The following is a 26,006-nucleotide window of genomic DNA, read 5'->3' on the forward strand; positions in this document are numbered from 1 at the left end:
ACATTTTGTTAACTATTTACAAAAATCATGGTTGAAAAAGAGATAAGAATTATGTTAACCTTGCTCATTGAGTTAAAGACCATTGCCCAATGTTACAGTTTATGGTAATTTAAACTTGTTTTGAATATTTAAATTCAACTGACAACTAACATATATCATTGTTGAAGGAAAAGGGTTTTGGTATGATCTTGTTTTATGAAGGTGTGAAAATGTATGGACACCTGTTCTCATGATATGGTCTTCCTAGTAAATCATTCCAGAAGTAGCTACTACAAAATATGCAAATTAAAATGGATGTTGAGATTTAAGGTGACCTGGTGACTCTTCAGTCCACAAGTCAATACGACCCAAGACTTTTTCCGCCGACTCATGTATCAATTTCTGCGAGCATTATCTTGACTTCTCGTTTCCCTTTAGTCTGACATTACCTCAGCCACCGGAGGCAGATTTTGTCTCATCAGTCCGTCACAGACTTTGTAATTTCCCTCGGAACGATGCAAGACAAAAGGAAACTGTCGAGGATAGATTAGAGGAAATGTGGCAGATGAGTGCGGGTCAAAGCTTCTTATCTCACCATGACTCACGCATGCCATCTTCCTTCCTTTCCCTTCAAACTCATGGAAGAAAATTTGGCTCTTAGCAGTGGTTTCTGTTGACTAATATTGGTAATCTTCAAGAATTATGGAACAAGGAGGCGAAAAAAACGCAGGATATGACTGCTCAAATTGCAACAACGAAGCACTTTGAGAGTGTCTCCAAGTTTTCCCTGCCCACCATACGGGAGTAAATTAAATCAGCTGGAGAGCATCTAAAGAGATGGCGGCTGCCAAAGAAGCAATGCCCCACTGTCGATGGAAACAAGACTGATGTCACTCATAATTGGCGCCCATTTGAGGAAATATTGGCGGTGTCTCCAGATCAGCAAAAGGCACCTGTCCAGGCATGCCCGAAAATGAATGACGTGGTAGTATCAGAATTTCCGCCTGTGTGTTTCAGCCTTTGGAGGATTTCATCCTCTAATAAGTCTTGGCCAGCCTCACGGTTTCATTGAGAGAGGGGTCATTTCCCAAGAGTCAGGAGAAATCCGCAGAACTGTTGATGGACACATTCAATCATGAGTCAGTGTGGACGATAGCATATGGCGCCTTGGCAGTTACTGACAGGCCGGTCAGCAACAAGTGGAGGGAAGACTTAAGACTCACAGCGAGGATGGGGGAAAGTTACCAAAGTCTTAAACTGAGTATAAGACGGTCGTTAAAAATAAAAAATGTGGCATAACTACAGAGAATGGGGAACTGTTACAACTTAGTGACATGGGAAGGCTGGGTTCTAAATTTCTGCACACAAGCCTGTCTCAATATCAGATCTCCTTAAGAGTGCTGATTGCCATGCACCAGGGATTTGGTACAAAAACTCCTCTTTTTAATTATTTGGCTGTTTGTAGGGTGAAGTTTGAAAGCCACAACAAAGCCATATTAAATCTGCCGCTAAAGCTCAGATTAATCATGTCTAAGTTGTCCATTTAATGCAGATTACCCAGAAAATCTCCCAAGCAAGAGCCCATTAAGGATGATGAGAATTTTCGGCCAGTTTTGTAAATAAGGTAGGAATATTGAGTGAGGTTGCTTTAATCACAAGATTATGCCCTACTAAAGGCTTAATCCCTGGAGATCCCTTCTGGAAGGATTAAGTTAGAGTTTCATGCTTCAGTAAGTACGGTAATTTCTGCCTTCTGGCGATCTTTTATTGACCCATTCCCTGATCTAGCCCAGAAGGGACCTGGGTACACTTGCGAACGTACATGTGCTCCATTGCCAACTTAAACAATAAATCCTCTTGCTAAAATGCTTAAATCTTTAAATGTAGCCTGCAGTCCCATGAATCTATTTACCTAAATCTAAAACAGATTTCACAGACGAACTATTGCAATCCTGAACAGCACGGCAACAGACAATTAGTTTCAAAGTTACATCACACGAATGCTAGACAAATTTCAAGAAAATGAATTGTATATCTCAGGATATCCATTTTACACACATACATCCAAAACCCACACAGATCAAGGCTCTGGTCAGAGTGGTTTAGTCTAATTTCATGCTTTAAAACAGGTCAGTTTCTGGAGACCAACGCTAACGGCCCATATGCATGGTTCAAAATGGACGATTCTGCACCGATTTTCAACAAGAGGGGAAAAAAGTTCAAAATAATAATAAGAGGAACTGCAAACCATCACAGGAGCAGCACTTGGTATATGCATGAAAGAATCATGTTGTTAAACAGGACAGCAAAATAAGAGTTTATTCTAGCTATTGACCATACACAAGAGTACTACAGTATTGTCGCTGGCCCCTTAATCCGTTGAGTACGGTCAGTTATTCCTGTATCAACAATCTCCCTGTCCCTTCCCTAATACCTCTCCAATTTCCCTACCTATTCTCCTCCTGTATCTTGAAATGCCACCACCCATTGGAAATGTGCCCATAAAGCCACGCTATGTGTTCGGCCGGGTGCCGTGTTCGATGTTTGATTGGAGTTCACCACCTTCACACTTTTCACTAGCCAAAACTGGAGAATAAATCAGTGTAATGGAATCCCCATGTCACTTCTACTAAATCACTCGGCCAGTCACTTGGGCTCGCAGAATTTTCCCCCCAGTTTGCTGCCGGCCAATTTCGTGAAAGACTCTTAAAGCCCTGAGTCTCAAGGTTAACAGGTTTCCATCCATTTAGCCGGCCGGTGGGGTTTTTAAGGGGGTAGAGTTGGCTTTCTGGGTGACGGACGTTATACCCCGTTAGTCCCCTTTTCCAGCGCTTCTCTCCCCGTCGATTTCTTTTTTTGCATGACATAGCAACCAGACAATTCAACGTGAAAGCTTAGGTTTTATGAGCACAGCAACGGTTAAATACTCGGCCAGTCATCGTCCATCACGCTTTCCACTGTCTTTCAAGCACTCTTAGCACTCACGCTTCATAAAGCCGGACAGCCTGGACTGCCAAAATGCTGCCTTTTAAGGATCATGAATTTAAGTGTCACCATAAAACCAGAGAAATGCAAGAGAAAACCCAAAATGGCTAAGAGCAATGTATGCTGAGGGGTACTGAGATGAATCCTGAAGCCTACTCTGAAGGATTTATACTCCAATGTCTTTGCTGAAATTTACAGTATAAATGAAACCTACTGAAATGTTGCAGATCAAACCACCATCAGTAAGTGAGTCATTCCAATGGAAACGGTCGCCCAAAGACTGTGGGCACAGGAAACGTTAGTTATGGTATCAGTTTAAAAGTATGGTGCAGTCAGGGAAATACAGACACCAGTGTGTAGCCGTCAGGTGTTACCTAAACCTTCCCACTCACCTGTATAAACTGCTGTGCTGTTGTGCTTTGGGTCACCTGGGCAGATACCACTACCATCTTCTCCCTCGCCATTAGCATCCGCAATTCGGTAATCCAATCCCTGTAACAACAACAACAACAACCTTGCACCTGTTTTTTTTTTTTCAAACTGCCTTCCAAGAAGCTGGCATTGCTACATCAAAAGTACAGTGTACCTTCATTAAATATAGATCAGTGTGTACAAATTAGGTAATCAAACTGTTATACGTCAGGTAAAACCATCACATCCTGGCCATACAGATGCAGAATGGTTCAGTAGAAGTGAAATTAGGTTTGCATGGGGTATGCAGACAGGCCTCTTTCTACTCACCTCTTGTTTATATGTTCTACACCAAGGCTTGTAAGCATTCGTTCCACACACCAAATAGTGATCGTGGGATTTCTTTACCAAAACCCGAATATAATTCTGACATTCCTCCTGTAGAACAAAAAAAAAATTGTTTCTTTAATGCGACAGATCAAGCAAGAGTGTCAGATTTTGAAAAGAAAAATGCAGATTCATTATCACCTCCCCCCCCACTCCACTCAAACTGCCTAAAAGCCTACTGCCACTTTCACCATCAATGTTAACTGCAACTTCTTCCTCTTAATACACAAAGTTTGCCTGAAAAATACCTGTAACACTTCTAGGACAAAAAGGGATTTTCAGCATTTCTGCCCTAAAAACTTAAGCGTGCACCGGATGTATTCAGACTGACAAATCTGATCTGTTTTCAACACCTCAAATGAAAGCCTTCACACAACCTAAGTCTTTTTAAAGCAATTAATTGAACCAAAGCAGGTTCGTTTTGGCGTGGAAAGTTTGGCATTAAATACAGACTCTACTCTGACCTCCAGGATGTAGGAGGATAGAGCTAAGCAAGAAAAACGAATTCACTTTTTCTATCACTTAACAATCGTGCTCACGAATGCCTCTTTAAAATTAAACTTTTGCAAAACACTGCAAGATTTTAGCTTTTTCTTCTTTGCTTTCGAACAGCGCACACTTTGCCGTATTTTTTTCTCCTCTTGTGCAGGCTGAAGCAGGGGGAATTTGTCTTAGCTGCCATGTCTAACTGACGGCTTGGTTAATCTTATTAGCCGCGAGGTGTGCTATTCTCTATACCATCAGTTTATGTCGTCGGCAGTTCCGACATAGATGGGGGAATGGAGTTTATGGCCATTGCTGTAGAGGGTCTCTTAACCCTATCATATCTCCAGGGATGGGTTTTAGCAGGTTGTCTAATGCTCGGCAAGTCCTCCTTACTCCATCGGCGTAATACTAAGGCTGTGGGTAGAACAAAGCCTCTTACGTTACATGAGCACGGCTAACTTAAGTTGACAGTGACTCAAATTGACGTAAAAAGGTTTGTCTTCTGGGATGGCGTGAGGATCTAAGACAAATTGTTTGGGAATCTGAACCTGGCTATCTGTAATAGCTTCCAACAGCTGGTGATAAAACTCACAGCACACCTCACCTGAAAGCATGTCAATATTCCTGTCTTAAGATGGTAAGAAAACGCAAATATCAACATTGACAATTTATTACTCAATTATGTGGCGCAGACTTTCGTGTCGGGTGTTGAAATCCATTGAAAAGTCCCGCAAGAAAACTGAGAGTGTATAGACAAAGCGCCATCGCATATATCATGATTATCACGATTTGTCAAGCTCGTATCGTATATAACAGGACATCCAACGGTGTACTCGAGTAGATGTTAACTTATTACCATAATGCTAATCAATACGAGTAACGAATAATAAGCACGCTGCTAACGACAATCAACGCTTCAGTTCACCGGCCTTGCACATGCCAACAATCGTTACTTCGAGGCAAATTACCACTGCACATTCCTTTGGTTCCCAACATTAGTTTCCATTCATAGCCCTCTCTCGTAGCGCTGGCCTAAGGAATGTACATCGGGCTAACACAAAGCTGTGGGAGGGACCAAGCCGAGACCACTGTATACCGGAGCTAACATCATCAGTTTCGTCAAGTATTCCACTCCTGTACTACACAGGAACAATTCTCCACAGTCTCAAGAGAAAGGATCCCATTTGTTGAGGCCATAGATCATTGTATAGCTACAAATGACCACAATGTTCTTCACGGTCTGATCAAGCTCGCGGATAACAGACAGCCCACATTAACTATTGTGTAAAACGGAAGGCCTACGAAACAATGCAAAATACAGAACGCAGGACTATGTTAGACATGACCAAATTAGTGACGGTATATGCCACAAATTATAGACGTTATTAACAGAAAGTATTATCACAAAGAGTAGGCCGCCACAATGCGGCTATCTGCAATACAGCTGAAGTGGTGTAAATTTAGCCGTAATCACTAACACATATATCTTACGGAACATACTACGTGGGATAAAGCATTAATCTTGAACAATACAACTTTCATTAGGGTTTGCTTTGTGTACAATTCAGTAATAGCCATGTAAGAAACTTGGCAAAAGTCAATACTTTTCTTTAATTTGAACCATAGCTATGGTTTCCATGGAAACACAAATTTGGGACAGGACACTGCGTTATGGGAGCTAAAATGGGCTACTTGAAGATGTTGCTTTAGGTGATTACTCAGACAGTGAATCAACAGGTGAGCGTGAATCATCTGTGCAGGGAGAGTCCAAAGACAAACAGACCACAGGCTCTGTGTCATAGCCCCGGACAGGTAACACTGTGGGAACAGCCTGGAACGCGCTAAAGACACACAATTCACAGCATTTACAGAGTTACCAGCCCATGTTACCCGCTTTTCTCACACTAAATTGGAAGGACTATCAAGTTACTCTTCAGAAAGCTTCTGTTGTTGTTTGCACGAATCATGCAAGGATGGTCTACATAGTAGGAAAGTAAAGAAGGGAACAGTCTGAGGCCTTGAGAGGATGACCTCTAGAGCCAACCTTCAGAGGTCAAATACACTTATGAACTGAAAAGATGCCATACACTGCTCTCTCATATGTCCACTGCCATACCCCTGACCTTTTTATCTGTTATGCTTCAACAGGTCTCACTGCCCAGGGCACCCATCATGCTCTGACAACTGACGGGCCCCATTTTCTTTTTCATGAACTGCCCAAACCTGTTTTACTACGTAGGCAGAAACTTTAACCCATGCTTTAGCTCACAATGACCTGTTTTTGAACAGGATAAAAATATTCTGTTCCTCACAGAAGCATGACTGGAAATCTACACTCGCACCCAATGCTGAGCGTACACAAAATACAGGATTTGTGCGTTGTCATGATCGGGGTTTACTGACATGTTCTAAAATAGTCAATAGTTGGTGTTTTCTTTTTACAAACAGCTTGCAAGACACCGATTAACTTCTGCTTTCATTTTCAGCTGTTACATGTAGTTTCTTCAAAATGTATCTAACTGCATGCTTACCATTTTGATTTACACATCTGAGGTTTAACCAAGAAAGTCGAGAAGTAATAAATCAGTATATTAACAAAACATGGCATTCTACTTAAAAAACTAAGCCAGAAAATTGTCTGTTCATTTAAGCCCTTATACCATACACTTATGGCACTTGCTTTAATAGAAGAGACACCAGCATGTTTGGTAAATCAACTGGAATTGAAAGGGAAAGCAGAGAAAGCTCATCAAAGAAAATCCTATTGGAAATCACAAAGAGAAAACCACCTCAGTGTCTTCCTCACTTCCTGCTCATTATTCATCTGCTTTACAGTTAGCCGGCTGACTTCGGTGACATAGCCGAGTGAAAAATGATGGAGGGAAAAAACACGTATTACACAGAAACACGAGTTATTGGAGTTTGCTGGGGTGATGTGGCCACCGCCAAACAAGAGCATTCCTCCGCCCCCCGTTCTTGTTTATTGGTGTTCTGGATTGAAACAAAGCTGGCAAGGAACTCGAGCAAAAGGGCCATAAACCCCTCATCTAATACAGCCTGTCGTTTTTGTTTTTTTATGGACCTCACAGTGGCTGCACTGATTAATAACAGTGAAAGGCAAGAGAAAGAGAGAGAGAGAGAGAGAACAACCAATGTTCCTCGCTGCTGTAACGCCAAAAATCGCGACCAAAGCGATTAACTAAGAGCATGAGACGTGGGTTTAATACGAGGCAGTCAGAAACGCCAGTGCTAACCTCCACTAACCAGTTCTTCCATTATTTTCCCACGTAAGCCTGGGGTAACAGTTGAAGCACTCAGCTCACAACAACATTATTAACTGCCTGATCAAGAGACAAGAATAACGCACTGGGCACTTAAGTCTGTGCAGCAATCAAAACATGTTATGTACATATGGCTCTCTGATAGTCTGCAAATATTTTGCTAACAATTTCAGACAAGAAACCTGTTCCACCTACAAATCTTAATATTCCGAACAAATATATTGACACCCATTGGACAAAAGTGTACTTAAAGGTAAACACTGGCAATGAAATCTGTCTTTGATTCTTTTCTAAAAGCTTTCGGCTCTTGCTGAACCAAAGCCGTTTTGGTTCCCCTCTGTTCACAAGTTCAGAGTCTTGGCAACGCTAAGGTCTTCAACCCAACAGTACATCTGTTGCGGTATTTATACACCCCCTGTTTGCTACAAAGCCTGGTTGACGCAAACAAGGCAACATTTACATAGGAATTTGGCGTGTCAGCGAAAGGCATTCTAAACAAATCCCATCTTGAGAAGGTCTGATCTGCTGTTTTTAGAAAAAATAGTGCTTGTCGAACGTCATTCTGACTCTACTTGTGGTTAATATGCAGTGTTGAAGTTCTTGTAAGTATCTTATGATAATTCCTTTAATCCTCGAGTCTTGTATCAGTTCCTTACACCTGCTTCGGGATTAGCCTACATTCCTTGCTAATCCTTCGTAAGGGTCAGCTTTTTCTAAAACTCAGCAGGGCTGAATTATAATCTGCTACGTGCATAATTCCACAAACAAAAGTTTTTCGTCATAACACAAAAACAAATTGCTCGAAAATAGAACTTTAAGCCGACCGACACGCAAACAAATTGCCAACATCTGATAAAATCAAATTTGATTCCAGAATTGCTTACTTATTCCATAGTTTATGAATTTGAATTTACAAACCCCCGTTGAATATGGATCACAAACATTTGTGACGACTCTGTCAAACTTCAAGCACTTTGACAAACATTTTCTAACTATACCACAAACAACAATGCAAAGTTCAATTCTTCAAATTGGGGCACCACCACAAAACCGATTATGTAAATCCTCCAACCAAAATATGGCGCCATTTTGATTCTTTGTTTTGTACTTTTCACTTTGGTATTCAGGTAAAAAACAAAAAGTAATATTATACTTACAAGACTTTTCTGTTTGCCTTTGCACAACTCCACGACAAAACTTCTAGAGTACCACTCCAATTTCTGTAAAAAGACACAAATGAATAAATCTTAGTACAGCAGTAAAAACAAATCAATTACACAAGGAAATTTAAAATACACATAAATTAATGTAAATTTTTTCAAGGCTCACACAAAAAAAGTCCACCAGTTAATTGACACATATGGATATAACACAGTTTTACCACAGAAAAAAGTTGAAGTTATTAAAATAACTATACATGTCAAATTAAAAAAAAAAACATAGAGTTAATGATAAGATCACTTACACTGTTTAAGGAGAGTGATGGCAAACTGATGTTGTACACCATATTCCTGAAGGAAAAAAGAAATAGCAAGAAGTTAATTGCCTATACGACACAAATGAAGGTTTTCTGCTTTCCATGTACATGTAACAATAAAATATGAAATCAAATAGAAAGTGTTCCATTAATTTTATCTATTTTCAAACTCATATCAAATTTTCCTTACCTTGCTCCCACAAGCATGGCATCTCCATCTGTAAGGAGAATCTTGAAGTGATCAGGAGCTGTCTCATTTCCCACAAACCACTGGATGCCATTGTCATTTCCTGTTTTACAAAAATCAAGAGAATAAATTTTGGTCAGTAAAGGAGGGAAAATACAACAAAGAAAATGACTAGATACACCTGGTTTACTTTGGTGGAACCAGTAAACCAAAAAAAAAACACGTGTAAAACCTTGAACAGCCGGTCGGCCATTTGCACAAACATGTGTACTTAGTTGGGAGTCAACGACTCTCGCATTAAGGCCCAATACGAGTACAAAAACATAACGTTACACAAGTCAAGGCAAAACAAACTTCAGCTGGCGGGTACGAATTCTCCACCTTGCCTTTACAGCCACAGGTTGCCAGACACCCATAGAAGAATCTCTTGACTTAGGTGTAAATAGAACTGCTATCTTATAACAGATCACCAGGTGCCTGCTATTAAACTCGACCACTTTTACCTGGTTAAAAAAAACCTATAGATGCCAGACGTGGGTTATTTCAGAACTGTGTCAAACAGTTAGCTGTTCACAAGCAAGAACCCCCAAGCATACGAACCAACTTGGCGTTTCCATTTCGTGTGTCTGGCGTATTTCATAACTTTTGTTTAACTTTGTGGCACTTTTACTGTCATTCAAAACAAAAGTACACCCTATGCCTGCATCATTAAACTTGTATCAGTATTATTCACTCAGATATGTTTATTTTTTAGTGTGTTTAAACTGTTGCTGTTGTAGAATAAGATATATTCTAGATTTGAAACACCTGGGTTTTCTCAATCTATTATTGTGCATGAAAAGTTGTGAAAAAAAAGTTGATTTGACAGACTTGGGATTCTCCACTTTTTCGTGTATATTAAAGGTTCAAAAAAAAACTTCCAGATTTAACAGATTTCAGGCTGAAAATGTTGCTGGGTGCAAAGCTGTCAGAATTTTAGAAGTTCGTATAACAATTATTTGCACAATTCTAAAAAAGCAGTCTTAAAAAAGACTAGAAGAAGTGGGCAGAGGTGTGAAGAACGGGTTGAAAAAGAAAAATAATGGACGTAAAATAGGATGAGAGCCAGGGTCAGGCGGATGTCAGGTAACTAACTATATGCGGAGGTAAGTATTCAGCTCGTGTATACAGGTAAGTATTCACGTTTATGAAGGCACTGGGGAATCATAGCCCCGGGCTTCCACTCCCATCTTAAGTGAGTTTTTAATCACATATCTCACGACTGCGGTGAAAAGACGCTCACCTACGCCCAGTCTGTAGCTACGGGGTGAGAAGTGTAATTTAAAACCCCCTTTCAGGCATTCATGGGTTTTTGCATGGTTTGGCCTCTGAGGGCTGCACGTTCCTGCACAATGCTGTCCACAATCCTTGCACACCTTTCATACCCCAGTAAACTAACACTGGTCAAATATGACAAGTACACTAGGGGCAGTGAGGGAGGAAGGACATCATCAATTTACCTCTAATTTTATATGTCTAGAGTAGAACTATTGTTGCTTTTTTTTTTACCACAAAAAATTCTTTAGAAAATTTTAGACTCATTTTGACTCATTTCTGCATCAGAAGACATAGAGGTCAAACAATCAAAACAGAAAGAGATGAACAGTTCACAGCTCATTTTTTCTCCCTTGTCTTTCATTTCATGCTTGAATTAAGGTCTTAAATTCAACCACTATTCCTACTCCATAAATGTACAGAACTGAAAAAATCGGATTCAACGACTTGTTTTTTGTAGTGAATTATATAAGTCTGTAATACACACGAAGTAAAGACAAATATTTAACAATTTGATTGAACTTTTGGAATCAAAAAGTGAGCATTACAATAAAGGCTTAACCTTCGACTGAGGAAGCAGCTTAGGGGATTTCAAAACGGTTCTGTTGTCAAGCAGCCAGAGCAACTTGGTCAATCAGTGATTGAGAGGCCATTGTGTCAAGGCTTAACCACACATATGTTGGAACACGGTTTAGATCTGATCGCACACCAGCTACTTTTAACCAATCAAACAGCCTACTTATACCTGGTCAACAAGTCCTTTCTTGCAAAAATAAGTTAATCTGAAAATAATTGGATCGAGTGACATGGATAGCCGTTTGGCACTGTCACTTTATTTACGCACGCACACAACCTTTCATACGTCCGTGTAGTACTGGACAACCTTTCATGGTGACATCTAATATGTTTTTATACATTTGACATGTACAAGCTATAAATTTAATATCTAGGTTGCACTCAAGCCTTAGGTTTGAGGGTTTCACAAATTCAAACTTCTTCGTAGCCTGATGTTAAAAGAGGCCTTTAAAAACTTTTCTTCGTGTGTCTTGAAGCTACAGACATGGAATACCTAGCTTCGAATGGATAAGAAAGAACTTATAAATATTTCATAAATATTCCTGTTAACAAAATCAATATGAAAAACACCTCCCAGATTTTAGCTGTGGTCCAAATACATGTCTGAATTGACGACTTTTTAATATCACTTTCCTCTTCTATGAATTCAAACATGAATTCTGTGTATCCAGCACAAAGCATAAACCCAAGTGCTCGGATATGTAGGTATACAGTTCAGTCTGAGTGGTGAACTACAGACATTCCGTGGGCTCAGTTATTCTCTGGGTGCGTTCAAGACTTGACATATCCTCTGATAAATAGCCCCGTTGAACTGTTGGCTTTATGACGACATAGTCCCTACTCCTTGAGTAGTTTTCTTACTGGATTTGGCCAGAGTTGATGAAACAACGCACTTGACTATGTCAGTCACATCCTGTTCTAGTTTGCAGCAAAACAGCCTTAGTGGTCAACAACAATAAGATAACGCAAAAAATGCAGATCCTGTTCATGTCTTGCGAAATGTAGATCTCATTTTCTTTTAACAACATATACTATACACCAATATACGTGATCATTAAGCATGTCCTAAATGCCGGTTTGAACTAACAAGCCTGAATATGGATTAGCTGTGAAAAATCCTGCCAAAAACTGATGCCATTTTGCACTCAAGCTACTAGTCAACTGAATGGCCTTAAAAAATAAAGTGTTAAAAATCTAACTGAATGGCCACGGTCAAAGATAGTATATAGTCAAAAGTCGGACCCACTGGTCCATGCTAAAAGACAGGAAGGAAAAAAACCTGGCCAATCAACCAACTGAGGGGCTGCTTTTATTTGGCAGCTAAAAAAAGGAGTAAATGACGCTTAACTTCAATTTTCAATCTCCTCTCTTATCACAGATTGGAGGCACATGTTCATGAATGTTCAAACATTAGGTAAAGGTTCATGACCCCTGGCTGATAGTCATTACAACAACAACTGTGTCAGATTTTGTCTTCACAACCAAATTATTATTAACGTGCCAAATCACGCATAGTGTCACAGGTAAGCATTGTCCCAGTGTGAGAGTCGTTAGTATTACCACAATACTAGCACGAAAAAAAAAAACAAAAAAAGGAGGCATGTAAACATGTTCACCCTCCTCTAATTGGCTGTCTACAACAAGTATGTCAGTGTTCTGGTGGCAACATATGTATTAAACCTTCTACAATACGGATCCACATTCCACAACAATAACCCAATTGTCTACATTTACAGCTGACAATAAACCCCAGGGCCAGCTTAGAGCAAAGGGACACTTCTAATTTTCTATGTGACAAATGTAGTACAACACTTTATACCTTCTGTTTCACAGCAAAAAAAAAAGCAATATTCCAGAGGTAATTGCTTTTGTGAGCCAGAAAGCAGTACGGTAGAATCTATTTACGCACTACCTTTGTGCGTATCTATGATTCGTAATTAAACTTTGCGTTGGGCTTCTTCCATTTTTTCCCCCAAAAGTAATCTCTCATCACCAAGTAAATAGTTCTACAATTCTCCAAACTTCTTTTATTTACTAATGATGTGTGTGTCATTCCAATAGTAACATAGCCGACCCTGATCAAAACACCAGTGACACAAGCAAACGAACTATAACATATTTGAAAAGAAGGGAGATAAAAGCACAATAAAGATAAAAGAATAAAGGCATAGACACTTTAGATACAAAAACTGTTTCTCTTTTGGGTCCAAAATTGTTTAGAACTCTTCAGTTCTCTTTTGGTGACAAAGCCATAACCCAGCAAGTCCAAGGTTGTCTTCAGCAGACAGTAGACAAGTTCATAGTCATAGTACCTGCCAGAGAACAGACCACTATTAACGGTCTGGACAAGTTCAATGCTAAGTGCTCTACAATGGTGAAAACATCAACCCATTATTTTGATATCAACCCAAGCGTAACTGTTCTGAATAAAGAATCATGCCACCCCCAGTACTTATTGCTGTTCTACGAAAAGATGTCGAGCTGTAAATTGACAGTTCTGCACTGCATGAGTGTCCAAGAGAAAGCATTGCTAACTGGTTCCAATGCTTTAAACACACACAAAGAAAACCTGGGACTTTCCAAACCTCTTCTCCTTGCAATGGAGAAATCTCCGTCTGTTACGTAATTATTTTCACTGCAGCATTTAACAGTGACAACTTGCGATCCTCGACAGAGCAAATTAGTGGCTGGGTCTCTCTCCTAAATACCACAGGGGAGGGTAAATTCTGTTATTAACAGCCATTCAAATTAAATCCAAGTGGTTCCCAGGACACAGCCCAACCACAATTAACACAGTTTACAAGCAATTATTCACACTTTTCTTTCCTCATCACTGGCGATTATCATTTTTAGTGTTGGTAGATATTTTTTCATTTTTTCATTCTCTTCAAGATCTAAAGATTACTTTATTTGTCAGATAAATTAATCTTCTCACAAGAAGTGGTAAAACACAATTTTCTCCAATTCAAAGTATTTGTGAACAATTTCTTTACTTTCTGCACTAATTCAAACTTAATGCTCCAGATATTTTGTTTTTGCGGCGTAATAATCCCCACACACACTAACAATGCAAACGATTTTCCTTACACATACTTTCCGGATGAAACAGTAATGTACAGCCCCGTGAATACCAACAGTGGTTAGTGAACAGAAAGATAGTAAGTAACTAAGGTCATCGATGAACTGATAAACATTATCACAGCCGGTCACCATTAACTGGTGTGTATGCTGACGTGTCCCCTGGGTTTTACCTGTATCAAAACAGGTACAGAAATTGCGGTAGACAACTACCTGCTGTTCATCGGCTAAGCCTGTTAAGCTCACACTACAAAATGACCTGTTCCGTTTTCATATTGTGCGACATGTGCTCTCCAATGTATACACAGCCATTTGATCTCTCATCCTTTGCCTGTTCAGGACAATATTTGCATCGGGTTGGGAAGGTAAATGGAAATTAAATATGAATTAAATAAACAGTGCTAGCAGTTAGTGTTGCCAACAAATGCAGTTATTGTGCCCTCCTCTTGCTACAGGTATTATTATCATCCTTCTCCACAAAAGCCAGGGTAAATCAGCAGCAGTGTCTGTCCATCGCCGGGCCGAGCACCTAAGACTTTTATTAAGGGAGAGAAAGCCTTACATAGGTCGATACCTCCAGTGTGTAGCTGGGTATTCAGGGCCAGTAACAACACAGTCTCTCGATCAATACAGCTTCAATGCGGCTCTTTTGGTTGCCATTCATGGAGTTACTGTTAATGTCACTGGCGACTGCATTACTCCCTTGTATCTTCGCTTAACCCGCGTGTTTGTTGCAAGTTGATTAGGGAGCTTTATGTTCATATTATCTGCCAATGATTACAGCCTTCAACCCCTGGGTCAAGTGGGGATATGTCATAATTAAGGCAATGGATGCCATAAGTAGCTTCACTACAGAGGCATTACTGATGCGGCCTCCTCTATCATTATTAACCATATACGCACATCAACATTAGCGAGCTCGTCACACTCACATTCCATTTCACAGAGAGTACATATGAACCCTTGACTCTATGCTATATTTTTATCCCACCCTCATTTAGCATCAAAATGCCACTAGGTACATGGGAAAAAAAATCATCTGTTCGGGGAGAGCATTTAAAAAATTATACATCCCCATATAAATATATATATATATATTTGGTCTGCCTCTATCACACTGCCATCAATGTGGTCTGTGTTTTGTTTGTTTAACTATGTGGGTATGAACATAACTCTGAAGTGTCCACATACACACTGGGCTCTGTACACAGAAGACAGAGAGCCAGGTAAACCCGACAGGATTCGTGCGATCTACCTCCATCACCGACAGAATCCACGTGGAGATGGAGTCCTCTGACATTTTGGCACAATGTTTTGGATCTATTAGGATAATATTTTCAGGCGGAGCAGAGCCACGGCACCTACATGACCCAGTCCTAAAATATTGGTGAAAGCCCTCTGGGAGATACTGACTGACTGACCAGCTTGGCGGTGCTGCCAGGAATGATTCGTACCCAAGGTTCCTCTAGACCGCCAGGAATCCAATGGTTGAGGCTTGGTTGACATTCCGTAGATATTATAAACATGTGGCCACTTGGCACACTGCTATCATAATGGTGATCAAAATCACAAGCTCATGTTGTTGTATATATGGTTTCATTCACATGTTTATAACAGTTTTTGCCAGGCGCTACTACAATTGCTCATAAACAGGTTCCAACATGGCGATACTGAATTGCAACAAGGCGCAGAACAAACCATTTTGTTGACTAACCAGAAACCCGGCCAAATCGCTGCAGTTATTTTCCTCCCTCGACACACGTGGCCAAACAGCTCACGTCAGTGCACATGCCGTGTCCATGGTCACAAAAATTTGTCTGGCTTTGAAACAGGTCAATATTGGCTCATGACATTTCAAGGTTTGCCATCTTTCCGCTAAAATATCACTAGTTTTGTTTTTTCTTTCTTAACCTGCTGCATTTCTCCTTTGCCATAAAGATGAATGCAGAGAAATTCTGCTGATTTACATTAATTGGAGCCCAGCTGGTAAATAACCAATATTTTCCTAATCCATTTCTTGGGGGGTTTTTTCTGCATAAACTGCATTTTTCATATTTTTTTTTTCTCAGGTATCAATTTATAGTAACGAGACATCAAACACAGGACAGCTGTAATGATAGACCGAGCTGATTTTTCATATGGTAGTATGCATCCTACTGATGGATTGTTTCATATCTCATACATGTGTCCCTTGGACTATACAGACTGGCCTTACAAGCCCATCTCAAGTAGGTGAAGGCAAAAAGATGGGAGAGCTTGATTCTGACAATTTAAATATGTCAAAACCATTAATTAGCTTGGGGAACTAGGGAAGACTTGAATTCATTTCAGACAGACCATGGAATAAGTAAGCCTGATCCGAGTGGAACACCTGAAGGCCCTGATCTAATGAGGTGATATCCCTGCTAGCGCTCAGGTCTTATGTTTCAGTACTTTAAACCAAAAAGCACTTAGCAATATTAACAGCTAGGTCACACGTGGCCTCCCAAATCCTGTTATCACCACCATTAATTGGCAGACACTCTGGGGACTGGGCCTCCAGCCTTTCCCTGTATCACCACTATTTCACCATGTCTCTTCTCGATAAAGTCCTTTCCATTCGCCAAATCTCTAAGAGTAGCTTTCCCGCATTGATCAGAAGCCTTAAATTTGCCACCAAGCTTTCTCTCTCAGTTCTGGCTTTTACAGTCAAATTCAAGGAGGTAACCCTCCCAAAAAAAAAAAATAAAAAAACTTATTTCCCCCTCGATGCATCAAACGAATCAGATTTATTTCTAGCAAGATAATCAAGACAAGTTCATATGCTTCCGGTAAGAGCTTCACGTTTTGTGGTATGAGAACCTAAGGTTCAATAAATATGGCAGATATCAAATGATATACTCTTCGACAATCGAAAAATTCCAAGCATCGCCTTGGGCCCTCTGCACATGGAAGACTGCAGAACAGATCAGAAACGGTTTATTTATTTTTTCAATTCCTCTCCACAAGTGCATGATTTGGAAATGCAGTCCGTTGGAAGCCCTCCAGCCGAAAACTCAACGAATTTCTACGTTGTAGACAGCTTCTTACGCCCTAAGATATTATTGATTGCATTAGAGGGCTATAAAATTCTGCTGCAAACATTCAGTGTGGGTGGGTAGAGATGGACAGAAGTGCGGAAGAGAGGAAACGACGGCTTGTGAAAAAGCCCCTGAGAATCCAGCCAAGCCTCTAGCCAGATTATCGTATTGGCAGAGATTACCCAGTCTGTTTGCAGGGCTCCCTTCACAATGCTATTCATACAATATTTACCCATGTAAGGGGCTTTTTGCACGGCTGAAGATGAAATATTCATCACACCTTAGCTTATTTACTTTTGGAGGTACATGTTCAGTTGGCATAAGAGGACAACATGAAGCTAATTGGCAGGTGGTAAACAGTGCCCCCCCCCCCTGCCCCCCCCACCAAAAAAAAAACAAACACACATCTACATGTTGCATATATAACGTACATTCCTATAAGCTCTGGCAAAGCCCAGCCTTCCACTGATCTCAAGACCAAAACAGTTTGATGGTGTACCAGAACCAAACCCTGCTTTTAGGTCATCTCCACTATCAATTAGTTGCCTTCAATGATCACACCACCACATCCTCATTATGCCTTGGAGAAGGCCACTTTGGGGGGTTGGGGGGGTGGGAGGGGGGAGAGAGGTAAATTTAATACCAGGTGCATTTGCCACTAACTATACTTCCTGTCTAGCCTAAATGATTAGTTCAATCTAAAGCAAATCATTCTGAAGACATATTTACTAGGTGAATAAAAATGTGCCAATTTGAAACTTCCCAGCCAATTCAAAAAAGCCCAAATCAAAATTCTGTACATTATGTATCAATACAAACTAGAAATTTAGCTCTGTGTACATTAATATTGAAGAAGTACAACTGTTGCATTCTTTCATAGTATTGTAATGCTGTTTTCGTTTTAGGTTAGCACGATTATGTCTTATTGATGCAAGAAAGCCTGTCCTGTAAGCAATGAAGTATGAGTTTCCGTATTGTGTCACGGGTAACGAAATACGTCAATGACCATGTCCTTAATTATGTCAAAGGCAGAGTCAGTGATTCCCAAGCCCTGAGCCCTGTGGCCGTACAGACCATTTGTATACTCAGGCCGGGGGAAAAAACATGATTACGAGAGATTACTGGGATAGCCAGGGTGCAATAGAGGGGGCCTCAGTCTGGGAAGAGCTGATCGGAATTCCTAGCACACTCCCCTAAGAGGGGAAAGGCGAAGATTGAATTCAGGCAACATTTCCGCTGAAGCTACAGGAGCTCCGCAGCAATCTGCATGGATTGGTCTGTCGGAAATAAGGCTTTGTGTTTTAGTGCTGCCCCGATGTGATGTCAAAATGAAGGCATCTGGCAATGGCACAGTTAAACGTCTTAATTCAGCATTCCAATACAAGGTCCTATCTCTGCTTCATGGTTTCAATCCAGAATCATTACTGGGGATAAAAACAGATACAGCACTCACCAGTCAACATGTTCTCGTACATCTTCATCAAGAAATTCCTATGTCACTTTACCTGATAAGATTTCTGTGTTGCCATGCCAGATTTTTTTTTTCTCTCTCTCTCTTTTTATTATGTCTGCTGGAACATGAACACTCTCTTTCTCCCTTTGCCACAGTCTACTGTACATCACAGAAAGACAATGCTAGGCAGGTCTTATTCTACCCCCTCCGCGTGGTTACATCTTTAGGTGCATTTAGTAGAGCAGATAGCATTAAGACAAAGCATGCTGAAAAAAGGAGCACAGAAAAAAAAACAAACAAATACAGCAACCCTGTTTAAAGTAGTGGTAACATCCGTGACCTTTGATCATTGAACTATCGTCACCTCTACTTTATGCTGATTGAGCCTGACCATTTCACAAAACAGGGGGTAACTGAGGTGGCTGTTTCTGACACTGAGGCAGAAGAACAAGTAATTTCAGTTAGAGTTTGTGACTGTCTGCTGTTAATCCCCCTGTCTCCTGTGTTAACACCACTGGAAGGAGAGGGTTGAGGAGAGAGATGAGGGTGGGGGGATGGAATGTGTGTCCTGAGTTCACATTCTCCTGTCCCCCACCACAATGACCATGAATGGATCACCCACAGGAACCTTCAGTAATGTTTTAGGCATTCCCCCATCTCTCATCACCTACCCTTACACACATCACTCTCTCCCTTTCACATTTTCTGAACGCTCAAGCCTCTAAATTATCTTCCTAGAAGCATGTCTGTGAGGGCAGTCCATTAAAATTAAATGAAATAGTTTTAAAAATTAAATGAAACATCAAAATACCACCCTCTCTCAAAGAGAAGTCATAACACCCTGAAAAGTGAAATTCAAAATAAGGAATCTTTCAAAATACAGAATATCTCACAGTTAGATTTTCTCACCGCCAGGTCACATTTACAAAGAGTGATACATCAATTTTATTGAACTAATATAGTCATCTGGCCGGGAAATTATCTACTGTGGAACAAATTTTATTCTGCACTTTGTCGGCGGAGGCAGCTTTGCAAGGTGTTTTAGAAGAGACTCCATAGCACATCTTAAAACAAAACAGGAGAAGAAATAACTATGGATCCCGTTCACTGATTGGCACAAATCCCCGTGGCACTTTGGAAGATGCTAAAATAAGCAATAACAATGGCGGTAGAAATTTGGGGAAAAGCCTATGGAGTGTGATGTGACAGACACAGCCGAAGGGGAGTCATTAAAAGCAACCTCCAGCTAGTCTCGTTTTCTCTATACTGGCATCCCGTGCTATTTACACCCCGTATTAACTTTGTCCTGCTTCCCTTGATGCGATAGACTCTTAACGAAAACTGCCTGTCTAAGTATATCCCAGACCAGGTTATTACAAGTCAATGTACCTTATAACATACATCATACGTCGACTTAATGAACGGCGAAGTATCATGCGACTGGTGCCACAGATCACCCTACCAGCCCCACCAGGCAATCGGATAAAAACATGCATTGAGCAAATGACTGGCCCATCAATACATCACACAAGGTATTCATCAACCTGGTAGGTAACCCTGCCACATACGGTGTTCACTGGAGTTTATGGCTTGCCCTTCAATAGAATTCACTGGTCTTATCACGTAAAATATTCAACTGTCAAACCTTATCACACATAATAAGCAATAGAATCAAAGCCAAACAGTCACAGATACGACCTTGCTAAACTGCCCATTGCCAAATTCCTTTCTTTGCAACAGACCCCATACAGCTACCAGTTTTCAGTTCAGTTTAAATTATTAAAGTAGCAAGTTTGGTCACATAAATGTAGGGCTCAAAAGTCATCAGATTTATACTGGACTAATCAATAAAAAGTCAAATCAATCAATCAATCAATCAATTCACCGCAACTAAAATGACAAAAGAGTAGTTTCTGTGTCAGGTGACCACTAAGGTCTCACATCACCTTAAATCACAAATTAAGATAACACAGGAACAAGCCTATGTGGGTGCAGCCTGAATGCCTACCCTTTGAACTTGTCTGTGTAAAAGGCAAAGAAAACCTTCCCTGGGAGAGATTACGAGGACTTGATAAAGAATCAAAGGCTAGCTGTTCCATGAGCAGAACTAATGGCCTATTTGCCGAGATGATCTGGCAATCTATTTGCAGCAGATATCATATTGGACTAGAATGGATCCAAGCGGAGAAGGGGGCAGAGAATCCCTCCAGGAAACAGCACAATAATGCTGTCAAGTTCATCTTGAAACTGTGTTTTTATGTGTTTGTTCTGACAAAGAAAACTATCTACACCACCAGATATGCATTCAAGGACTGAGGAGGTTGATTTATGAGTCCTGAACATCAATTATACAGAGAGACGGACAAGGCCGTACCAAATTGATGTGTGCGATTTATCACAATCACACATAGACAACCTAAGGTCAATGTTTCTCCACATCGCCGTTATTGGCCGCCGAAAATGGTTGTGGACATTCCGATGATCAACGCAATCAGACATTGATTGAAGTTTTCATAAATATTTGAATAAACATCAGTGCTGGGCTTGAAAGGCAATAACAAACACGCAAAGTGTTGATAATGGCAACAGATGACCGATGATGAACAGTAGCGCTGTACCTTCGCAATATACTCTCATTCCCGGTAGAACGTCTGAAGAATTAAGAGGAAATATGTCAGGCTTGGATGCCTCCTCGCAAGTTAATAAGTGGAGCTATCAGTCTAGTCCCTGGACTCCGCACTTCCCTTCTAGAGACTCTCTCCAAATTAGTTCCATTGTGACGGCATTAAAGCCACGAAAATGTCAGAGTTCTTTGTGGAGAGTGTACACTGTACTTAGATGTCCGGTGAGGTAACAGCTTCAAGTCCAAGAAGAGTTGTTTAATATGTACTGACAGGCCTGGCTCACCACTTTCACTCAAACTGAATAATGAATGGGCAGAAAACAGCAAATCAGCTCAAATTGTTGCCGGAACAGTTCAGAATGGAAGGTGCTAAGCGTCTCCATAAAATTGATTCGTTGTCCAATGTGCCAGGTGTTGACTTGCGAATTACCCAGCAGACCTACTTATTCAGTGTAAGTTAGGATCAAGCTCCTGACAACACATGCCGTCAGTACATACCACAGCTGTTACCAGGCAGTACTTATCTGCCACATACACCATGCATACCTTTATTATTTCCTTGGAAACAATGTGACGATCTTGGATCAAAGTATTTGGGATTTGTGTTTATTTCATATTTATTTTAAACATGATTTTTCAGCGAAATTCTTTCATCTACACGTACCCTAAGCCGCTATATACTCACACTAATACTCATGCTAATACTTATTCTTGTAATACTTGTTTGAGGTCATATTCAGGAACTGCAGACTATAATAACATCCTTGAGTATACATACATATATATATATACATATATATATATATTATACACATATATATATACACACTTGAGCCCATATTTATTACAAAAGCTCTGCACAACATCATCATCATCGCTGAAGGAAATACGATGCATTTCCTTTAGGAATGAAAGGTAGCATTCAGTGCCTCAGCCAAGGGGTATTACTGAATATTAGTTATGCATATCCTTTCTCCTCTTTCCCATCCCATGTTCTGGCTGACAGATAGGTCAAGGGTCACCCCACACTTTAACCCTCCCCTCAGACTGATGTAATCCCTAATAGCTCAGGTCTCTAATGCTATATGTCACTATGTATCAACATGTACCAGCTGTCCACACATGTCAATCAATACCATGTGTATAAGTTCTAAATGTAACCGCTATCCTGTCATTCATTCATAGGCACTCAGTCTGGTAAAACCTGCACGTGCCAGTAACAGTTCACTCATTACCCCCTCATAACACCTCTAGCAGAGGCAGTCCTAACCCCCTTACACCAACACGCCTAGCCAGCAAGCAGGGACACTGGATCTTATCATCGCAGCATCTTGACACAACTTCACTCTCAGCTTTAACGGCTAGAGCTTTATTACAGGCCAACAATCCGGAGTTGCCTTGACAGATTCTAGAGATGAAGTTACCCTTTAGTACACATCACAGCAAACTTAATATATGGCAGTTGAAGCAAATTCATTTATATTTGTTTAATTCATGAGTGATCACAAATCCAACCAACGTATACTTGACCTACTCATATTTCGGATTGGCAAGTAAAATTGATGCCAATGACCAAAAAATTTCGCTGGAACAAGTCGTTAGGGAAACAAGCTGGAGGGCCTACTACACAAGCTGTTTTTGCCTCATCATGAAAGTGTAACGATGTAGACCTGAAGTAGGCACAGTGCTGTTTCCTGCTACCAACTTAAACATGATGATCACATACAACCTACAGCGGTATACCAATCCTCTCGAGTACCTTCTTAACTACTGGATCCTGTCTAGAAGAGCCTGAGCCAAAACTGTTGACATTCCGGAAACCAATGTCTAATTAAGAAACCACCACTGGAGGGAAATAACTAACTTTCCCTCGTTTTTCTTGCTTTTGAAGACAGCATGTAGGATAAGGAGGATGTCGTAGGAAATAAGAGCAACATTGGGCTAAATTAGACCACACCAAACCACACTGTGAATCGAAGAGAGAAAGTGCAAAAATCTCCTATACTTATCACTAATTAATCAGTGGTTGTAACACAAATAGGCTTGTAGAAATGAGATCCTTGCATCAGCCTATCTGTGGTTGAACTGTATGGTTGTGCAGCTGGGTTTGCCCTGACTGCAGTATCCTTTCAGGCAATAGACTTGGTGTCTGAGCCTTTACCCCATGATTAGCTCCCCAGTGTGGCAGCAGAAATATGCCGGCAATATGCTGCCGATATAAAATGCCAATAAACCAGGGACTTGACTTGAGGCCATACAGATTATTCCTGGCAGAGTCTTGGGCTGGCAGACGGGTGTCAGAGAAGGGCTAGGATTGGGGCAAGATCAGACCAAATAAAAACCTTTGCCTGATAAGAAAATAATTAGTTTTTGGCTGCCATTTGCCTGAGCAGTGAATGGAATCAGAGTGAGACTCCAATAAAGTGCATGTAAATGTGTCTGTGTGCCTGGCTGCCAAGTACCTCAGACAACCTATCACTTCCTTGGCCATTGCCAGAAGCAGCTCGCAAAGATTAGGGTAAACACCGAATGTGTCAGGGGATAGAACACCCCATCAATCAGAAATCCTGGACAGGCCGATGTGGAGGGAGAAGGGGAGAAACCATAGGCGGCTAGTTTTGTTTTGTGACTTTCCATCAGCAACCTTTCTCATCTGCTTCAAGCAAGCTGGGACAGCTACTGGTGGCCGGGAACCTATGCCAACTCTTGATGGGCACGTCCATGGCCCTGCACCCAAGACCCTGCCACAGAGACCAGGTGTCAAACATGGATCTGAGTAAAGACAAACATCATAGCTACATACAAGATGACAGCCATAAGCTTACATGACATATTCTAACCCAAGGGTCAAGCACTGGCCAGTGGCATGGGCCTTAGATCTTCAATCACTGGTCACTGATGTGGTCCATGGGCCCCTCCATCACTGAACACATCAAAGGTAGCTGACGAATCCTCCTTGGCACATCTAGCCATCATTACTGCAACCTAGTGTCCCCTGGCTTTGCAAGTATTTTTATACAATATATATGTAGGTATATACAAGCTTCACACAGGCTAAGGACGCAGGTGCTTGCACCTAACAGCACTATGTGGACACTTATCAGGCTATGATAGCACATGTGAACACATTGTGAATTTAACACATAGGTAATACAGGAACAATGCCAGACGATTAGATGGGGTCTTGTTTTTCGCTTCTCACATATGGCACACACAAGATTTACCCGTTATTAAAATGTTCCTCAGCATACAAAAAATCGACTATGGCCTGTACACATGTGCCTAACATGAGATTCAATTTTACATTTTTATTTATGCTACGCAACAAACTTTTCTTTTGTTCAACTATGAATAGTGTATCGCTTAGGCTTACTTGCCCTCACCCAGCAGGTATTATGAACATATACCTTGTTTATGCTGTCAATCAATGAGATATTGTTATTCTTTTGATCACACATTTGTACTTCCTATTGGAACAGTATTTTTCAAAGCAGCACAAATTTTCATCAAAATGAAAAAAAAAAAAAAAAATCACGCTAGTTTGTAAACACTTATGTAAATCTGCATTAAATTAAAGAACGCCCATCACCTGTTCATTTGCTCAGGGGCTATAAAATTAATCCCACCCTGGTAAAATAAATTCATATCTTTTCTGCAGTTCTGTAGAAGTGTTTTATTAACAGTGACAAGGAAATGAAATGATCCCAGCGCTGCATGTACTTGCACAGCAACTCGCTCGCACAAGTGCGTGTGGACGCCACTAGAAAGCAGGTCAAAGAGAAGTCACCTGAGTTATATATATATTTTTTTCGCTTTAAGTAGAAAATCAGGTGATGTTGTCAAAACAATGAAGATGAATCTATGTCTGGGTTATGTTCCAAAACAAGACACTGTGCTGTGATTTGCGAAAAGTAGCACAGGTTAAAGTGCCGATTGTCAGGAGCAAGAGAAACAAAGGGAGGCTTTTGTAAGAGTTTTCACCTCTTGTTAATTTAACAGAAAACCGCTGAGCAGGACTTGCCCATTAAACCATGGCCGTGCAGGTTAAAGTCTGCGGGCATTTGTGAAGTTTGAAGGTGAATGGCATATGAGCTAATTCCAGATACGTTGACAAAGGGTAAGCAGTTGTCTCACGAAATCCTGTAAATCACAGCCTAAAAATAGGCATCACCTCTTGAGAATGAGCTCATACTAAGATGGCTGAAAATGACGTTAAAATAGGAGCGTCAATTAAACATTACAGGTGTTAACGGCAGGTTGTGTAGCCCACCTAGTGCCTGTTAGCATGTCTACCTGCAGTGGCCTACATCCATCATTTACATAGAACTGTAATTAGAGGTGAGCCAGTACACAGAGCATCCTACACCCTCTGTACTCCTAAATGACACTAGGCTCATGGTTTCAATCGCCCACTGGGGACAATTTGGGTGTTACATCTTTCTCGGAGATACCACTTTTTACACCTCTACAGAGATACAATCAAATGTGTCATGAGGCTACCTAACCTTGAAGAACAAGTGTTTTTGTTTCTTTAATGTCTGCTACAAAAAGACGAGGCTGTATATGTATCAAAGAGACCTCAGTTTCTTAAAGTCCTACTGTAAAATCGATCATGGTTTCTTTTTTTTTTTGTAAGTATGGAAGCAGCTTTTCTGGAATTTAACATGACTTTACACTGACAATTATCAAAAGGTCATCAAAACAGAAGTC

General features: G+C 40.7%; 1 protein-coding gene across 8 annotated transcripts in view; it reads right to left on the reverse strand.

Moving 5' to 3' along the window:
* The window catches only part of LOC135473958 (semaphorin-1A-like), a 233,143-nt gene that overhangs the window by 18,331 nt on the left and 188,806 nt on the right, over positions 1-26,006 (reverse strand). For all 8 annotated transcript variants that reach the window (XM_064753926.1, XM_064753925.1, XM_064753924.1 and 5 more), the window contains 5 exons: positions 9,197-9,296; positions 8,995-9,040; positions 8,687-8,749; positions 3,706-3,813; positions 3,357-3,456 (listed from right to left, as the gene is read on the reverse strand). In XM_064753926.1, the coding sequence (XP_064609996.1) occupies positions 3,357-3,456; positions 3,706-3,813; positions 8,687-8,749; positions 8,995-9,040; positions 9,197-9,296 (417 nt within the window). The remainder of the gene's footprint in view (positions 1-3,356; positions 3,457-3,705; positions 3,814-8,686; positions 8,750-8,994; positions 9,041-9,196; positions 9,297-26,006) is intronic.

The sequence above is a fragment of the Liolophura sinensis genome, chromosome 8 (genome assembly GCF_032854445.1).
Source record: "Liolophura sinensis isolate JHLJ2023 chromosome 8, CUHK_Ljap_v2, whole genome shotgun sequence".
In the NCBI taxonomy this organism is placed as follows: domain Eukaryota; kingdom Metazoa; phylum Mollusca; class Polyplacophora; order Chitonida; family Chitonidae; genus Liolophura; species Liolophura sinensis.